Source organism: Chenopodium album, chromosome 10 (genome assembly GCF_948465745.1).
Source record: "Chenopodium album chromosome 10, dcCheAlbu1.1, whole genome shotgun sequence".
NCBI classification, from domain to species: domain Eukaryota; kingdom Viridiplantae; phylum Streptophyta; class Magnoliopsida; order Caryophyllales; family Amaranthaceae; genus Chenopodium; species Chenopodium album.
In genome coordinates this window covers 4,621,871-4,642,271 of record NC_137843.1, presented here as the reverse complement: position 1 = coordinate 4,642,271, position 20,401 = coordinate 4,621,871, and the positions used below count along the sequence as shown (strand labels likewise).

Below are 20,401 nucleotides of genomic sequence, written 5' to 3'. Positions count from 1 at the left end.
CTTGTGAAGAAAATATAATTATTGTAATTAGTTTATTGAAAGTGACAAAATTATGCGTGCTTAATAGCGTTACTCTTATGAATTTATGATCGCTATAGTATACTGGTAATTTATACGAGTATAAAATAGATCTTAAGAGCTTAAAGTTTTACAATACTGCATAGGCTTTCATAGTTACTTTTACAACATTTTAGAATTTAGAATCATACGATAAAGTGGCAGCAATATAAGAAGTGATTATCATCAGTTCATGACATCAAAATTTAGCCATCAAACACTCACAAATTCAACTAAGCCAAGATTTTGGTTGCACGTCTACAAAACACAATAGTTAATTACCTTTCATGACTTCACTTCATACGTTTCAAGCGCAGAATATAGCAAATTGTAATCATGGGAAGGAATATTGTCCTAATAAATGGGGTTGTTCATCACAAGTCCCACATGAAAAGATTAAGGAAACAAATATATCCTTATAAGTAATTGCACACTCGAGTATGAGGCTTTTTAGAAAGGTGCCCCAAAATAAATTCGTAAGGGCTATGTTCAAAGCGGACAAATATCATATTAATGTGGCATGTGCATATGGCCCAACAAGATGGGTGACCCAGGCCCAACACACATTTCAAGCACATAATTGTTATCGTGGGAAGGAATATTGTCCTAATTGATTTCTCTACCAAAGTTAAAGTACTCAACTACTCAATCCATTCCCATTAATGCATGAGAGTGACAATTCCTGTTGGAAGTTTAGAACTAGCAAAATCTTTACTGAATTACCATTTTCATGTCTTTTGGTGCTCCTAACAACAAAAACCTTTTAAAAGCGACATCATATGGCATAACAGCATAACACTGCATAATGTACTCGCATTACTAGTCTAGCTAGTTGCTTCAGCTCCTGCTTTGTGCCCAGTCCAATATGCATCATCGTCTGAATTTCGGGTGGGAAGACTAGTTCATCAAAATCTCACTACTACTGTTTTGTGTGTGTGTGTGTGTGGGGTGGGGGGGGGGGGGGGGGGGGGGGGGGGGGGCGCAGCATATATTAATATATAGCATTACAGCAGACACATGCTAATCTGCAGTAAATCAATTTAACGAGGCTAGAATGGTGGCTCGTCTTCATAGATGTCATAGCTTGAAAAGAATGCATATATAATTATACAACACAAGTATATTTAGAGAAGTCAAAATTCAGCAAAAGAGATAGAACTCGATATGAGGCAATTGATGTTTCAATTAGTTGATAAGAACTGTTACTGACAAAAGAAACACCTATTACTGAGGTTCGGTAAATTTACAAAAGGAAACTAATATAAAAAGATAAGCAAAATAAAAAAAAAAAAAAAAAAAAAAAAGCCTCAGCAAGGTCAATTCAAGCATTGTGAGTTGTATCAATTATATTTCAGTATTACAGTATGTACATGAAAATAGCAGCCGCCAATTCAAGCATGCTGGATCCAATAAGACAGTATGTCTGTGTGACTCTGTGTATTTGGTTACCCAGAATTATTCACTGGTAGAGATTGATTTTGTTATTCTGAGAAAAAAATGTGTGATTTACAGATCTCATGATCCCACAAGCCCTTTAAAACGAGCATATGCGACTATAACCACAAAGAGTACCGCGCTAAAAAGTCCAGAAAGGATAATTACCTGCAAAACATGCAAAGACCTATAAGTACAATGGAATGGGTAACAGTAACAAAGCTAAACTTTAATGCAATTTTTATATTTACCCATTTAAAGAGGTAACCATGATTTTCCATCCAAGTGTAAGGTATATTCATGCCAAAGATTGCAGCCACCAAAGAGTAGATTGATAAGCAAACAGTTCCCGAACTCAGGAAGAGCTCCAGCTGCAAGATAAATTTATAAGCATTCACAAAGAACAAAGAACACATATTAAAATTATAGACTACCCAGATTACTCTCGAGTCTCAGACCATCAACTGAAGAGAATTGAGATAGATTTAGAAGGTTATAATTAACTAAATTATGTTGTGGTTCTTGAATTGCATGTGAAATCGACAGTGGGAATTTCCAACCTAGTTCCCACTGACAGACAACTTGCATAGAAATAAACTTTCTTGACTCTCAAGTAAAGCATGTATAGACAAAAAAAAACTGTATAATTTCAAGCATTAGGAGAGGAAAGGAAGTGTCCACACCTGAATCAATTGATTTCGATGATTGTCAAGCTGCACAGGAAATCAACTTTCAGTACCACCAAAGAAGGCATTCATGTTTCAGAATATAAACTTTTAGATTGAAGACAAAAGATTTACTAACCTGAATGTTGATGTAATCCTCAGTGTCATCAATGTATTCACGAAGCTGCAAGTTCCAATTCAAAATCATCAATTTATGTTGAAAAATACAAGGTTTTAATGTGCAGAATGCAATTTATGCAAACACCATGACCCAAAAACAGCCTTTTCTTTTCCTCTCATATCCTCTCTTTCAGTCTATATCCCCTTGGTGGCATGACTTATTAACTCATACTACGTATATTTCAATCTCTCTTCCCCAATCTCCACTATTTTGAACCAATCATCATCACCACAGCTGTTCAGCATGTTGAGTGGACTCCAAAATAATCAATTGAACAGAGATAGTTAAACGGGCTATGTCAGATGTTCCTGTCTGTGACACTATGCAGGTTCACGATAGTCCAGATAAACATGTATACACATAGATGCAAGAAGAGTAGCTAGAGGACTGCATAGTAAGATCTAATAATTCTTCATAATACATACCGTTGTTAGTTTATTTAATGTCCCGTCAATTTGCATGAAGTAAGCCTGTAATTCATATCCAGAATAAAGACATTAGTTATTCACACCAACCCAAGCACCGACATTCATTTACACTTTGTGCAAAAATTGCAGGTGAAAACAAGTTCTAAAAAAGAGGATTTAAAATAATGTTAAGACTCAGCACAAGATTGTGAGTCATCTCTTCCAAAGAAAACTTATGAAGATTGTAATAACCTCTAGCAACATCTCGAGTTCCTCAACATCATTCTCATCACTACGACCAGTGACCACACTTGCTCTGCTTGCTCTCGACATCTTAGAGGTAACAGTAGGGGAACTGGGAAACCAGTTGGCTCCTGATCCGCTAACAGGTGAAGCAGGAACAGCCAGCTTTCTAGACAGGTAAAGGTCGGCCATATCACCATCATCATCCAAAAGTTGTTCAAGCTCATCCCTCACCTACAACCAATAATCACTTGACTTAAACTTACAAGGATAAGCAGACATACAAACTATTTACTATGTAAGTATGGGTATAGAAAATACAAAAGCATTACGAAGTAGTTCTTAAGCTTGAACAATGGAAAGTTGTAAACAATAATTGAATAAAGAAAGTCCCAGCTACAGAAACTCTAATTGTAAACAAGATTATTTTTTGGCCAGAGTTTTTATGACATCATTATAGTCAAGTCACATCACATTATTACACTTATATGACATCATTATATTTCAAAATTTCATGGATTTCAAAATAGAGTCAAATCTCATTCTTGGTACTTTATAGACATCTTTATCGGTGTCTTATGGTTTCCAACCTCCTTATATAACCCCAAGAGTCGCCCCACGCATTCAATTCACTTTTTAAAAAAATGTCAAAAATTGACCAAAAATCGTGTACTAGCCTTAAAATTTGGACAATTTTCCACTTTTTTTGACCCGAAAATAAAAATTGTCGAAGACGCTTACCATGGACCCTAATACGCCCTGCGAGTCCATTTGGGTAGGTAAAACCTAAGATGCACGGACTCGGGTACGAGGTATGGGTCTAAGTGTCGGACTCGGAAAATTCTAAAATTAAGGATCCGGGGACACGTTTTTAAAGAGTCCAAAATTTGGATTTGGACTCGGGGACACGGAAATGCAAAAAAAATATACTATAATAATAAAAAAAAAAAAAAAAGTTAATTATTCTATGATTTTTAAATTTTATTTTCAATTTTTTGTTTAGTACTGTACGTGGCAGTAAAAAAAAACACAGTAAGAAAGAAAAGTCAAAGTACATTTATTGTTCAGATTAAAATAAAGATAAAAGAAAAGGTGAAACTGGTAAAGAGGAGTTAGAGGACACGTTATTATCCCCACCTACACCCACCTCCACAATTAAAAAAAAAAAAGAAAACATAAATTGCAACTTGAAAATGTCGAAAAACTAGAACAACCCAGCCTCCTATCGCCGGCTAAGAAAACCAGCAACTTCTTGGTGCTGACCTGCTCGTCTTTCCCTTCCGACCAAAAGCCCAAAGATTTCGACTCTTGTTTTGGTGAATCCGACCTTCTATTTAGATCTAGGGTTTATGAGTGACGAGTCCACTTTTTCTCCCAAGCGTCCGACCCGGATTCCGTGTCCGCACCCGGGTCGCGTCGTGTCGACACCGGTACGGTGGGGTGGTTGGCTGAGTCCGAGCTTCGCAGGGTAAAACCATCCAATATGCCTTTAAACGGTCAATTTACCCGTTTACAACTCGCACCGATTTCATAAACTCAAGCCTACCACGGACATCATATAATGGTCATACATGGTTTCAAACGGCATTATATGAACCCGAGATGTATTCCCTAGTATCTCAAGACTTTTCGATATCGGGTCCCAAAATTGCTCAAAAAGCGTGGATTATAGCCTTCAATTTTGGATATTTTTTACTTCTTTTGGCACGGAAATAAAAATTGCTGAGATGTTTATCATAGACCCTAATACCCTCCGGGAGTCCAATTGGGTGGGTGGAACCATCCAATTTTCCTTTAAACAGTCAATTTACCCATTTACAACTTGCACTGATTTCATAAACTCAATCCTACCACGGACATTTATGACAACATATAATGATCATATATGGTTCCAAACGGCATTATATGACCCCGAGATGTATCCCCTAGTATCTCAAGATTTTTCGACGCCGAGTCCCAAAACCTCCAAAATTGCTCAAAAAGCGTAGATAAGCCTTCAATTTTGGAAATTTTCAACTTTTTATGGTCCGGAAATAAAAATTGCCGAGATGTTTACCAAGGTCCCTAATACCCTCCGGGAATCCAATTGGGTGGGTGGAACCATCTAATTATCAAGGAATTTGATGAAAAAGTAAAAACCCTCTAAAATTGTGTTTAAGGTTTATATCGAGTTAATAGGCCTATACTATGCCTATTGCAAATTTGTAATTTATTTATATTACCAATTTTAAACAAAAATATGGATCATAAGCCATAATACCAAAAAGAATTCGCAGTTTATTTCAAAACTGAATTTAATTTCGGATTGGATTCATAGGCCCACAACAGCGCAACACAAGACGTATATCAAACAGGAAAAACCTTCAACCCCGCCTTCCCACCTAGAGCAAGAGGAAGAAAGATCTTCAAAAGATGTAGGGAATTAACTGATAAACAGTTGTGTTAACAATGGATGAAAAAGTAGTACCTTCTGAACACGAGCAGTCAACCTTGTCATTGCACTCTTCAATTTTCTTACTCTGTCCAAGTTTCGGCTGCTTATCTACAAATAAAACAACACTAATTATCACAGAAATTGGGCAGAGAAAGACAAAAAAATTGTGAAATGTTACATTCTGAACGCTAAGAAACAATAGATTATTTCGAAAAAAAAAAAAAAAACAACACAACGAATATGTAACCATGGTATTAATAGGATCTACCCACATCAAATAACAGTCAAAATTTTTTTTAAAAAAAACAGCACAATTACTCACGACAAAAATCAGAATAATTCAGGGGTAGAACATACGGTTAAATTTTACTTGCAGCTTATATCACAAAAAAAGCCAAAACAAGAGAAAAATGATCATTTTCTAAACAACATGCTCGATAAGAACAAGCATAATTCCTAACTCAACAGACCTAACATCCAATTCACCTTATTTAAGGTTCTTAAAGGCCAAAACATTTGTCAAAAGGCCCACGGGGTAACACCCTCACCTTAGATGTCAGCTCATCTAATGCTGGGTAAGCAGCAGTTTCCAGATCAGTTGTACGTGCAGCAAGAAAGCTACAAATTGAGTCCAAAGCCACCTCAAGTGCACGGAATTCAAAGGGAGATTCTACAAAATTGACAGAGATAATCAGCAAAAAGAGAGTTTAGATAGAAGAGTTGGACAATGAAGAAGAAGGGAAAGGTGACTAAAATAACTGAAAGAACAATATATCAACTGATTAAGTATAGCAAGACCAAAACCCACGATTCTCGCCCTTGTTGATAATACTCAACAATGAAAATACCCTCAACACTTTGCAGATGAAAGCAACTTACCATCTTCTTCAGTAGCTTCAACATCATGTCCCCCCGATTCCTTCCCATCTCCATTAACTTTAGGTGCAGTACTTCCAGGACATAAGCGCCTCTGAAGTTCTTGAACAACAGGAATTACATTTTCATCCGAAGGGTCTCGAAGCAAGACCTATAAGAATAAAAACAAAATAAAAAACCATGTCCTCAAGAATTGATGCCTTACTCTGTCACAAGCACCAGATTCATTAAACCTAAAGTGTAAGAAAATGAGAAACAGTTTTTGAAGCACCAATGTACACAGAACTATATATGGGCATTAATAGGACTGTCCGTTACCCACCTATACTAAAAACTAGAAATTTTACTTGTTAGAATTATTTCAATAACAGTGTCCCAGGTCAACAAAACAACCCATACAAAAAAACACTACCAATGTGGCTAAAAAAGGCGGATTATAATAAGTGAAAACACAAGCAAAAAGTGATAAATGACAATATTAAAGATACCAAGCCCAAAAAAAGGCAATAAAATTCGAGAACAAGATAAAGTGATAAACACATGTGCGAAAATTAATATGCCATTAAAATAGATAGAGTCCAAACCTTACAGATATCTTCTTGATGAAAACATCAGAAGCCATATACTACATATTATTGTTCATTAGTAGATGCAATAATATAGTTGGCCCCCCATTACAGTTCCAAAGATAAACACACCCAATTAACTAATACCAATTACGAAAAGTAAGGGAATGAACAGGACAGTAATAATAAAGATAAGAGCCAAACATACAAAATCATATAGGGTATAAAGAGATGTTAAATTTTGGCAGTACCTCATCAGCAGTGATGATTGCCTTGATATGCTGAGCACCCAAAACACCAAATAAATAAATCAATCAGTAAGAGGCACACACACAGACAAAAGGAAAAACAGAAGAAAATTGAAATAATTTGAAGTAAGAAAAGAACCTCCAAATTCAAAACAATAGCTTTTTCACGACCTAGAATAGCAGAAGGGTAGGAGAGAAGAGGATCTAAAATACGAAGATCACGAGCATGAATTTGAACGCGGTGCATAATAGCGTGCTTGTCGAGGTCAAGAACAGTAGCATGACTAGAAGAATCAAGTAAAATCCAACTACGTGATCCAGCAGGTTTCTTCTTCAGAACCACACTTAAGCTCATTTGAGGGTCCACGGGAACTACGTATCCTTCTCTACCCATCACTGTTTTTATGTTTTATTCATTCCTGCAATAAAAAAATTACCAAGGGTACTTATTTCTTCAGTGGCACATCCAGAAATTTTAAATGCAGGTATATCTTTAGCTTCTAAATAAATGAAATAATAATTAAGAACATATAGAAAGTCACATGTACATAGTACAAAATACGGAGTAACAGCCAGTTTGTAAGATGAAATATTAAAAGTAACAATTATTCTTAAGTAAAAAAATTATAACTATTCTAAATAATTTTAGTTTCAACTGGTTGATGATATCATCATCACTTGTGAGAACAAACTCTCTCTAAGACCTAAGTAACAAAAAACTATTTAGAAATTGATCAATTAATCAAGCGATCACAAATTTAGGGAAATTGTTCAATTGCTATAACCTAAGACAATCATTAAATTAGGTATCAAATTAATAACTTGATCTTATTTCCTTCTAAGAACTTTTCGGAATGGAGCAAATGCAACTCAAATAGACTTCCTGCTCACAAGGAGCATAGATAGACAAAGTTGCATAAACTGTAAGGTTATCCCAGGGGAGAGTGTGGTCACCCAACACCGGCTATTGGTAATGACTATTCGTCTGAAAGAGAAGGCGAAGAAAAAAGTTAGACAAGAAGAACCAAGGATAAGATGGTGGACCCTAAGGGATGCAAAAGCTAAGGTTTTTACAGAAAAGGTAATTGAAGAAGCGGATTGGGATGGAGAGGTGGATCCGGACATGACCTGGTTACGAATGAAGAACCGTTTCCTAAGAGTGGCCAAAGAGGTCTTAGGGGAAGTAAGGGGAAGAACTTCGGTACAGAGAGATACTTCGTGGTGGAATGAAGAGGTGAAAGCAGTAATTAAGCAAAAAAGGGAATGCTATCAAGCCTTAGGAAAATGTAGGAGTGATGAAACCTTTGCAGCGTATAAGGAGGCTAAGAGTAAGGCAAAGGCAGCTGTTCGCTAAGCAAAAGAAAAGGCATATCAGGAGGTTTATGAAAAGCTTGATTCCAAGGAGGGAGAAAGGATCATTTATAAGATGGCAAAGAGAAGACAAGAGGCAAGGAAGGATATTGGCATGGTGAAGTGTGTCAAAGATAAGAACCAAATGGTCCTAGTGCAAGAGGAGGGCATCAAGGACAGGTGGAAGGGGTACTTCGATGAATTATTTAATGGAAGTAATGGAGTTGTGATAGGAGATACCTCTATGAGTGATGAAGAAATCAACATGGAGTATGTGCGAAGGATTAGGAGAGTAGAGGTGGAGATTGCACTGAGGAAGATGAAACCTAAGAAGGCGGTTGGCCCTGATGGGGTACCGATAGAGGTGTGGAGGTGTTTGGGTAAGATTGGTATTGATTGGTTAACAAACCTTTTCAACAAGATATGGACGGCTACAAGGATCCCACAAGATTGGAGGAAGAGCACCTTGGTCCCGGTTTATAAAAACAAAGGAGACGCTCAAGATTGTTCTAACTATCGAGGAATTAAGCTTATGAGCCATACTATGAAGTTGTGGGAAAGGGTGATTGAACAAAGGTTGAGGGCATGCACAAGCATTTCAGATAACCAATTTGGTTTTATGCCTGGGAGATCTACTATGGAGGCAATCCATTTGATAAGACAAATGATGGAGTTTTATAGGGTAAAGAAGAAAGATCTTCATATGGTCTTTATTGATTTAGAGAAGGCATATGACAAGGTGCCAAGAGAGATACTTTGGTGGGCAATGTTGAAGAAAGGTATCCCACGAAGGTATGTAGACCTAGTTAAGGATATGTATCGGGATGTGTCAACAAATGTGAGGACATGCGGAGGGTTGACAAAAGATTTCCCTATTACAATCGGATTGCATCAAGGGTCTGCATTAAGCCCTTTTCTTTTTGCAACGGTTCTAGACGAATTAACTAGACCAATTCAAGATGAGGTTCCATGGTGTATGCTGTTCGCAGATGATATCGTTTTGGTGGATGAGACTAAGGATGGGGTTAATGTCAAGTTGGAGCAATGGAGGCAAAGGTTGGAATCTAGAGGGTTTAAGCTAAGTCGGAGTAAGACTGAATATTTGGTATGTCGTTTTGGCACTCAGAGGGGGACAAGCAATGAAGTGGTGAGTTTGGATGGAAAGGATTTGACCATGAGTGAATGTTTTAAGTACCTAGGGTCGATCATCCAGAAGAATGGTGACATTGATCAAGACGTGACCCACAGGATTAAGTCAGGGTGGCTTAAATGGAGAGCGGCCACGGGAGTGCTATGCGACCGCAGCATTCCCTTAAAGTTGAAGGGAAAATTCTACAGGACTGCCATAAGACCAGTGTTGCTCTATGGTACAGAATGTTGGGCTTCTAAGAAAGAGCATATTAAAAAGATGGAGGTTACGGAAATGCGCATGTTAAGGTGGATGTGTGGAAACACTTTAAGAGATAGAATCAGAAATGAGGTTATTCGCAAGAAAGTAGGTGTGGCGGGCATTGTAGATAAATTAAGGGAAAATCGTCTGCGTTGGTTTGGACATGTAAGACGGAGACCCGAGGGTGCACCGGTGCGAAGAGTGGAAGAGTGGGACCATGGAGGGATTAAACGAGGAAGAGGGAGACCAAAGATGACTTGGTTGGAAGGAGTGAGGAAGGATATGAAGTGCATGGATTTACGTGAGGATGAAGTTTTGGATCGTAAGGGATGGAGGAGAAAGATTTATGTTGATGACTACACGGAATAATCAAATTTGGTTCATGTTAGCCGACCCCACTTTTGGGATTAAGGCTTTGATTGATTGATTGATTGATTGATCTTATTTCCTTCTACGCCTATTTCCTGAATAATGAGGAACATTTTGGCTTCTAGAGAGCTAGTGCAGCAACCAGGTGGTTAGACAGCGATAACCAATAAACATGGTTATTCAAGAACGCTAATGATCTTCTTTGTGGTTCTCATGTTTTAATGACATGTAGGAGGATCCTTTGCAATAGCTAGCTTGTACCAAAAGCTTGTTTACATGCCATTTGGCTTATAGACTAGCTACCACCTATAGGCTAGCCAACTTGAGGATTTAATGCAAATAGGGTTATTCTTGTACAAACCACAAGATGAATCTTCAAATCACCTTTCATTAGTCTACTTAATCAACTGAAGTGTGGCAAATAGCACTAAAACTGGTATAACGCGTTAGGGCTCCTACAAGAGTTGATCCTAGCCATTATGTTTTGCAGGTATACCTCTCCAACGGCTAAGCTATATGTCACTCCATACGTGTTTCTCCAACACCGTGTGTACAATTTAAACGCAAAGGAATATTACCAGTAATATTTTAAGCAGTACTTGCTTGTCTAGTGCTTGTATGTTTAAAGAATATATCCGGAAGACCGGAACTATGTTTAATGCTGCCTGTATAAGCCATAGGATCAAGGGCAAGCAACGACGAAAGCTTCAGCTACAATCTAGTATTGATTACTAGTGTGTCTTATTGTCTTAACCTACTTTGCTCAATCTTAACAGCACAAATTCAATCTGGCGTATACATTAATGCTTAATTTTTATTTTTTTATTTTTTTGACGGAAATTAATGCTTAATTTAATTTCCTTATTCGAGCAAACTTTCTGATCATAATTTAACTTCCTTATTCGAGCAAACTTTATAATCATTAATAAAATCATAAACAATTTCACAATCCTAAATCTCAAAGTCGCAAATCATAAACGTAAATTTAAATACTCAAATTGAACTCAGAACTCAATCCCTAAAAACGAAACTCAAATCAATTCTAAAAAGCACCTTTCACAAACTATCAGAATATTTAAAATCAAAAACAAATTAAAATCAAAATTTCAAATACCTCGTACAAAACACTCAGCGCTGTTTGCTGCAGCAGAGTGGGAGGCGGCAGTCGGAAGTACGGCGGAGAATGCGGTGGCCGGCGATTGTGGTGCGACGGGGGAGAAGAAATCGCGAGGATGGCCGGCGATTCAGGTTCATGCTATCGAAATTTGCAGAGAAATATGATTTGAGGAAAGAACTTTGCTCAGAGAATCAACTACCCTTTTGTTTGTATTATTTGTTCTATTTTTTTTTTTGGCGTTACACTCGCCGTCTCTACTTGGGGAGGTGCTTTTCTTTAATCTGTTGACATAAATCTTGGCAGCTTTTTGGGTCTTGAATGTGATTTGTGGCTTTGTGATTTAGGAAATTGTTATATATACCCTGGTGTACCGTGCATCTAAAGGTATTTGTTTGTTCATTTGATGATAAAATGAGAAAAAAAAAAAAATACTCTTTGGTGCACCAGGTGTATGAAACAATTACTATGCTTTGTGGGCTAACCCAGATTCGAGGTTTAGTTTTGAGTAATTAGGCTCCCATTTCCTCCCCCAATTATTATTACAAGGGATCAAACACACGATCTTACTTATCAACTACCAAGTGCGACCCTAATTACTGCTGCACCAACAACCAATTGATCTGACTTAATAATTGACCCGAAATTATTTTGATCTTGATAATATTATGAAGTTTATGTATCATAAAATTCGTACTTCATATGAGATAGAATTTGAAATTGATCTTTACTATATTACTTTGTAACTTGTAAATTGATAGGCCAAATCTAGATCATTTTGGGCAATCGAAGATAAGAAATTCTAAGTACTGTTAGAAGTTGATTGTTTATTAACAGGGTCGTTTCTGACTTTTGTCAGGCCTATGGGCAAACTACCAATTAGGGGCCCTATAAATTTAATCATACCTGCGATATACACTAAACATTTATTGAAAGTGAAAGTACTTTTTATGAGGCTATTTATCTTATATTTCCTTCTTTATTTTAATTCTAACGTTTCGAATTACATGTTGGAAAAATCCCATATATATACACTCCTTTGATCATTTCTTGTGATTTATATAGATTTTCCTTGAAATATACTTTCATTAAGTATATACGATGTACAACTTAAGATGTTTAAGTTATAAAATGTGCATTAGCATTAGCAAAGGTGAAACCTCCAACGTAACATGTGTGATTAAAAAAGAACAAAGTATAAATCATAACTTTATTACAAAAATAAAGTCATATGAAGGTACAAAAGTATCTCATATAAATGCTCAAAAAAAAAAAAAAAATAGTGTAAGAAATTTTGTATAAGAATAATTACATGTTATCATATTGAATAATAAGAAAATTAGATGCAATATAAAAAATTATGAATTAGGAAAGAAAAAAAAGAGTAAGAGAAAAATATAGTACTTAAAAAACGGGTAAAATAAGTGTAACAGATTGTTCTTTGGAGTAGTAATTAAGGAGAAAAAAATGAAAGAAAATTAATAGCTAATGGGTTTCGAACCTGAGACAATGTGAGGAAGTACAAAACAAATCTTACCAATGAGCCACTTTGTCCATTTGATCATTACATGTTGGAATTAATTTTTATACCTAAGCTTTTAACAGGTTAACGGAAAAATGGGCTTTTGATTTGGGGCCCTGGGCGACCGCCCCAGTTGCCCTGCCCCAGATACGGCCGTGTTTATTAACCAAGTGTGACGAAAAAATGAATACGTTGTTTATCAACCTAACGTAAAAGTCGAGTTCAAATTATTCAATATTTTTAAAGGGATTCCTTGTTGCTACATTCATGAGAACCCCAAATGCTAATGATGAAGTATTAGGCAACACATAACATGTCTAAGAAAAACAAAATATAGAACCCAAATGCTAATGACGAAGTATTAGGCAACACATAACATGTCTAAGAAAAACACCAACACAAGTAGTAGCCTACCAAGCTAAGCTTGGTTTAATGGTAGAATTGTACCTTTCAACCTCGAGGTTGGGGGTTCAATCTCCACTAGAGACACTTTGAGGATAGGGATCCCTTACCCCCTCCCCCCTCTCACTCTCAAAGTGCCTGACCTGTAAATATCGGATCACTAAAAAACCGTATGGGTTGAGATATTGTCAGGAAGTAGAAATAAGCCTACAAAACTACAACAACTCCAATATGAGGGGTAGTTTGGGGTGGGGAATCTGCTTTTTAGGAACTTTTCTTCACCTTTACAAAATTAAAAACACTAATACAAAATATAAATAATGTCTTTAACTCTCTCTCTCTCTTCTTTTTTTTTTTTTTTTTTTTTTTTTTTTTTTTTTTTTGTTTAAGCATTTGCAAAAATAAATAAACAAAAAGGAAAATTATTATTAGCTAACGGGTTTTCATGATCACCATGACTATACACAAGTAGTTAATGGGGCCTCAACTTGGGGTGCGTTCCCACTCACTCTACTAATAAGCTTGCGTGACTATACGATGATGGAGAACTATCTATAACTTATACTAAACTAACAACCGTTGATATCATTCTATTTTAAAACTAGACACATGTCAGGTTGTCATTAAAAATTTTCCCTCCAAAACTATAAATGATGTTATCGTTTTATGATATTTATTTTATCTTATTAAAATTCTGGTCAATTACATTATTATTAGAATCATAACTTATACTAAACTAACAACCGTTGATATCATTCTATTTTAAAACTAGACACATGTCATGTTGTCATGAAAAATTTTCCCTCCAAAACTATAAATGATGTTATCGTTTTGTGATATTTATTTTATCTTATTAAAATTCTGGTCAATTACATTATTATTAGAATCAAGTTCTGAAAAATTTGTCTTTCTTTTTTTTTTTTTTCTTTTGAAGGGAATTTAGTTTTGTCTTCCTTGAATACTCTTTCATCATTCAATTTTTCTATGAGTTTTATTTATTTATTTTTTTTAATATTTGATGATTTATTTGTTTTGGAAATATTTTAGTTTTTAATTTTGATATGAAAAAATAAATAAATTTAGAATATTTTATTTAATCAAATCGTGCATCACATGAAATTAATCTAGTATCTTACTATTAGTTACTACTCCGTAGTTTACTACTAGTAGTCAGTACTCGGTTCATTGATCGTTTGATCCCAAAGTTGGAGAAATTAATCATGTTGGGCTCTTACAACTTGGATTTGTATTCTAGAGTCCAAGTGGGCTCTCAAAACCCTAATGTAATTTCAAGTTTCAAAATATTTTTATAATTTAGTGTTGGGCTTGGGCTAGTAGATGAAGCAATGCTTTTCTTTAACCAAACCAAATAAGATTTTGAATACTTTGTTGTATGATATGTCCAATTAATCCAAGATTAATGTTAACAACGAGCATTCATATGACGGATTGACGAGTTATAATTTAAACTATTTTTCATGTAAAATCATTGTTATAAATCATAACGACATACATTATACAAGATGAAAAAAGGTCGTACTATTCAGGTTGGACCGTCAACCAACAAGTCTAAAACTAACAACATACATAGTGAGGTGTTATATTATCAACATATCAAATATCATATGAATGATAATGTGTTGTGGTAAAATCACAAGGAAGATATGAAGGACATGCAAGGGATACATGCGTGTTTTACCATCTTAGAAAACGAATATGTTATATATATTCAAAACATTCAAGCATCTAGTCATAACTAAAGTACCAAAATAGAATTTGCATGTATATAATTCAGTTATAATGTTAGAAAATTTGTCTAACTATATATATAGCTCATGCTTTTTTTCTTCATAAACTTCATACATACCGAAAGCCGAGAAAATAACAATGGAGTCACAAATTTTTTTGGTAATGGTAGGAATAATATTAGGGTTAGGGATGGTGGTAGAAGTAGAAGGAAGATCTCCAGTGTTGCATGAGGTTGGAGGAGGTAGGTTTGGTTGGAGGCTTAATGTTAACTTTTCTAATTGGGCTGCTAATCAACATTTTTATGTTAGTGATTGGCTTTGTAAGTATTATTTTGCCCTAATCTCCTCTTTTTTTCCATGCATTCTTATTTTGGAATAATTACATTAAATTCTTATAGTTTAGAATGAACATTGATTTTAATATTGTATGCATCAACATTTTTTTTTTTTTTTTTTACTTTTTTTTTTTTTAAATTACATGTTAATATATATGTATGTCATCACGAGTTTATGTAGTTTGACGTTACTAGTATCTTTTTATTGTATGTATTATACTCATACTTTCGTGATAGTAATTAGTTTGAGTGCGATGATACTATACATCGAATAAATTAAAAAGTATTGTGATAATTGATAAGCTTTCTTAATTAGCTTGATTTTATGTCTCTTTTCCCGCTTGATTTCTTAGCTTCTTTGCATCAATTGACAACTTTTTTTCATATCTTAATCATATGGGTATCAATGACAACCTGTCATACCATTAAAATGTGCAAACTTGTTGTATCAAATCACTAATTGAGAAAGTTTCCTTGCTAATCCTATCAGAATGTTACTTGTAACAACATGCATCTGACAAGTTAATAATAAGTCGTAGCAATCAATTTTTCTGCATGTTATAAATTGATTTATTTTCTTCATTAATTTAATGTCTTCTGACTTAACCATAACATAATTACACCCTAATTGATAGATTTAATTAACTACTAATTCTAATATAATTTAATTTTTTGGACAGATTTTGGGTTTGACAAGAGGATTATAAGTGTACTAGAGGTGAACCAAACAAATTACAAAAATTGCATAGAGAAAGACTACATAACCAACATAACAAGAGGAGGAAGAGATGTATTTAATCTAACGGTTGCTAGGCCTTACTACTTCATCAGCGGTCGAGGTTACTGCTTTCGTGGCATCAAGCTTGCAATCAACGTTCAAGATGCTCCATTGCATCCTACACTCCCTCCTACCTCTTCTTATTCTTTTACCAAAACAAGCCCTAATTCTACTCTCATCACTTCTCATGCCACCACCACCACCACCACCTATTATCGACTGTTCGATCATTTTCTCATCATGATCATTGTCATCATCATGTTTGTAGTACCTAATCGGCCCTTTGCTAATTAGTAGTACGGTATTCCATTAGTCTGAAATTAATTGTCATACTGATAACGTAATTAACCTGACTTAGTAACGTCGTATATTTATTAATTTCGTGTGTCTTAGATATTTGAGGATTTGAGTAGGGTACACTTGATTTGCTTGTTTGGTGTTTCATTTCTATCAAATTAATGTTGGAATATATATTGCCAATATTGGTGGATGTGATCATTCAATGTACCACACTACCAAGGAATAGTACAACAAATTTTCATTTGAAGTGTCCAAGAAATATGATTAATCACATCTTTGTACGGTTACCATGCTTTTATTATTAATTTTTGGTGTGATTCAAATAATTGCCGATACTCCGGCCCCTTCTCAGTTCCCACCCAAGAAAATAGTACACCTTATATTATTTGATATTACTATATGGTTAAATATGATCTTAATTACCTTTGTACCAACAAAAAATTATAATTATTAGCTTAATTAACTCCGCATTATAGGTAAGCATTTTAAGATAATGATTTAAATTTCTGTCATTTGAGATTAGTGCCGTTTAAAATACACTATAATCTTCAACCGAGGCTTTAGTGTCACCTTTTTAAGGGGTAATATATATAATTAATATTGTCCACAATCCTAAAAAGAATTTTTATGTCATGGAAGCACATAGAATAAGATGAAGACTTTGTATAGAGTGATCATGATGAGCATTAGACAATAATAGTACGAGTACACCGCAAATGATATCTACAATCCTTCATGTTGGTTTTTTTGGAAGATATATTCCATCAAATAATTGTGTAAAAGATAAATCGCACTCTCAATGATTTTTTAATTTATATTTTATTCAATAAAGAGTATTCCTTAGCAATAATGTCAATAAATATACTAATATAGAAAATTACTCCATATATATTTTTAGGCTGTCACATATTCAAAAATAGATATAAACTTTCAACAGAAAAAATTAAAAATATAAGCTATGTTCTTAACTTTCAAACCCACCCTTAAACAAAATACGGACAAAAAAATGATAATCATATGAATCCCACTTAAATGAATACTCTAAAATTGATGTTAACAAGGCTCCTCAGTCTTTAAGTTAGCTTAAATAAAATGTTTCATTTGTATATACATATGTCAAATAAGTGAATAACAACTACATTACCTTCGTTTTAGAAAGGGAATTGTAGTTTTTTAATCTTAATAATTAACAACGCAACGTGACAATGTCAAATAGTGAAATAGCCCCCTTACCTCACATTATCCAACCAAGGGATGTTAATGAATTAAGCCAAGTTAAGTCAAAATCCGTTAGAGATAAGCTTCATAAGAAAAATATCACGAATACGACTTGAGCTCAACCAAGTTTTCTATTCACTTGTCCGAGCTTAATTAGTTTATTCTTGGCTGTATGAAGGTTTTCCATAAGGGGTTGTTAAACAATCAATTTTTTAATTGAACGCAAACGATCCATTTTTTAGCATAAACAGGTCGAATCAAAATTGTTCAAGATATGCTTCTTTGTTTTATTAAGCAAGCTTGATTGCCAACCTAATGATCGAACGTTCATATTTGTTTACTAACTTATCAGACTATCGGTTTCCATAATCGATCCAATCCGACTCAACTAGAGTTATCAGACTATCGGCTCATTGACAATCCAATCCAACTCAAGCCGAACATCTCAAAACAACATCCGTGACACCATGCCAACTCCAATTAATTACCAAATGACAAATAAAGTTAGGAGTTAAGTATAAAACAAGGGACTCAATTCTTACAAAATATGGGAAAAAGGGACTCTATTTATTTTATAGAGGGAAAAGGGACTGGGCTAGAATGGGTTTGGGTTTCCGGCGGGTTTTAATTATATAAAGGAAAGAATTGAGTCCCCTTGGTTAAACAATTGAGTCCCTTTGGTCAACTAAAAAAAGTATGTTTTTTTTTTATTTTTTTTTATTTTTGTAAATATTTTAAATTAAAACCAATCAAAAATAGAGTCCGTTCCTATTTTTCTTTGAATTTTTATTTTCTTCATTATCTTTATTACATCCTCAATCTTTCAACTCCACATTTCTCTTTAAAATCATGATCATCTCATAAGCTAACTCTGATTCACGTGCACTGTCAACACACCTACCACCTAATATAATCACACCCATGCACTTGTTTATAGTTTGGGCATATTAGGAATCTCATAAAAGGATGCTTGGCTGTCTTAGAAACTCTCCTTAATGGCCTTTTGTTGCAATATACACATATAATCTATTTTTTTCTTTTTCTTTTTCTTTTCTTTTTTTTTAAAAAAAAAAAAAATTAGGGCTCTACAAGCCTTCACCAAAATTGCAATGTGTGCTTTTGCTACAAATGTAAGATTAATAAGCTAAAACCAGAGAGTTGAAGAACAAGTTTTGGCTTTTTATTATTATTATTCAAAGAATTATTTTTATGAATAACAAACATTAAAAATTTCAAGATCAAAGCTTTTGTATTGCTGTTGCACTTTCTTAATTTCAAACGGCTATATTTTTAAAACAATCAGTAGGAATGATTAATGAAGGGATTGAATTTGTCTGGTTTAATCATGGCAATAATGAGGGGACTCAATTATTTACAGGGGACTTAATTCTTCTTGGGTTAAAAGTGAGTAAAGTCACCTGAAATTACCCATTATCACCAGAAATTTAACCCAATCTCTTTTTTCTCTGTAAAATAAATAGAGTCCCCTTTCCCTACATTTTGCAAAATTATGGCTAAATCTTGAAAGTTGTAATACATCAAGTATGCAATATTTAGTATCTTAATTATAATTATGATAATCTAAAATTATCAAGTGCCAACGTGATATTGCACCAACATAACATGGCCTACAGCCTACTACGGTGGAAAGCCTTAAGACCAAATTGGTGCTGTCCCTAATTAGATTGTATTAATATTAAGGGTAATGCTATATGTAGCCCTAAGGGCTATATATAAGCATTAAATACACTCTTGAAAATTGTATAAAATTAGGAATTCATGACAAAAACACGCGTAAATCAGTGTAATTAGTGTTTATATTTTGATGATTTCTTAACTTTTTACGATTTTCAAGTGTAAATTTAATGCTTATATGTAGCCCTAAGGGCTATGTATAGCATTTTCCTAATATTAATTCTAAAATTAAAATATATTTAATGTAATTGTCATAATATAAATGAGTTAAGTATAATACAGGGGACTCAATTCTTGCAAAATGTGGGGAAAGGGGACTCTATTTATTTTATAGAGGAAAAGGGGACTAGGGTTAAATTTATGGTGTTAGGAGGTATTTTCAGGTGACTTAACTCACCTTTAACCCAAGAAGAATTAAGTCCCCTTATTATTGCCTTGATTAAACCAGACAAATTCAATCCCTTCATTAATAATTTCTGCTGATTGTTTTGAAAATATGGCTGTTTGAAATTAAGAAAGTACAACAACAATACAAAAGCTTTGTTCTTGAATTTTTTTTAATGTTTGTTATCCAAAAAAAGTATTCTTTTAATAATTTTTTAATGTTCATCATCTCTCTGGTTTGTAGCTTATTTGTCTTGCATTTGTAGTAGAAGCACACATCGTAATTTTAGTGAAGGCTTGTAGGGCCCTAATTTTTTTTTTTTTTTTAAAAAAAATTATCGATAAGCCTAGTGTATATTGCAATAGAAGGTCATTAAGGAGAGTTTCTAAGAAAGTCAAGCATCCTTTTATGAGATTTCTAATATGCCCAAACTACAAACAAGTGGATGGGTGTGATTATATTAGGTGGTAGGTTGGTTGACAGTCCACGTGAGTCAGAGTTAGTTTATGAGATGGTCATAATTTTAATTAAAGAGAAATGTGGAGTTAGAAGGTCGAGGATGTAATGAAGATGATGAAGAAAATAAACATTCAAAGTATTGTAATTTTATGCTTTATTTTTGTTCCAAAAAGAGTAAGGAACTCTTTTTTTATTGGTCTTAAATTAAAATATGTACCAAAAAAA

At 34.4% G+C, this 20,401-nt stretch overlaps 2 protein-coding genes across 2 annotated transcripts; one reads left to right on the top strand and one right to left on the bottom strand.

The window, feature by feature from the left end:
- Window positions 1-1,240: 1,240 nt before the first annotated feature.
- LOC145563229 (magnesium transporter MRS2-I-like) lies at window positions 1,241-11,525 on the bottom strand. Its single transcript, XM_081623669.1, has 12 exons — window positions 11,335-11,525; window positions 7,251-7,530; window positions 7,115-7,144; window positions 6,301-6,448; window positions 5,970-6,091; window positions 5,455-5,529; window positions 2,997-3,221; window positions 2,763-2,807; window positions 2,296-2,340; window positions 2,175-2,204; window positions 1,743-1,862; window positions 1,241-1,659 (listed from the first exon to the last, which is right to left on the bottom strand). The coding sequence occupies exons 2-12, from the start codon at window positions 7,503-7,505 to the stop codon at window positions 1,573-1,575; spliced, it is 1,182 nt and encodes a 393-aa protein (XP_081479795.1). The 5' UTR covers window positions 7,506-7,530; window positions 11,335-11,525; the 3' UTR covers window positions 1,241-1,572.
- Window positions 11,526-15,144: 3,619 nt separating this feature from the next.
- On the top strand, window positions 15,145-16,413 carry LOC145564610 (early nodulin-like protein 20). Its single transcript, XM_081624881.1, has 2 exons — window positions 15,145-15,326; window positions 16,022-16,413. The coding sequence occupies exons 1-2, from the start codon at window positions 15,146-15,148 to the stop codon at window positions 16,411-16,413; spliced, it is 573 nt and encodes a 190-aa protein (XP_081481007.1). The 5' UTR covers window position 15,145.
- The last annotated feature ends 3,988 nt before the right edge of the window (window positions 16,414-20,401 follow it).

Coding starts and splice junctions, on each gene's coding strand:
- LOC145563229 (XM_081623669.1), bottom strand. CDS start 7,505: ATGGGTAGAGAAGGATACGTAGTTCCCGTGGACCCTCAAATGAGCTTA. Junction 7,145..7,250: donor CTATTGTTTTGAATTTGGAG/GTTCTTTTCTTA, acceptor TTGGGTGCTCAG/CATATCAAGGCAATCATCAC. Junction 1,660..1,742: donor ATGGTTACCTCTTTAAATGG/GTAAATATAAAA, acceptor CATGTTTTGCAG/GTAATTATCCTTTCTGGACT.
- LOC145564610 (XM_081624881.1), top strand. CDS start 15,146: ATGGAGTCACAAATTTTTTTGGTAATGGTAGGAATAATATTAGGGTTA. Junction 15,327..16,021: donor TTATGTTAGTGATTGGCTTT/GTAAGTATTATT, acceptor TTTTTTGGACAG/ATTTTGGGTTTGACAAGAGG.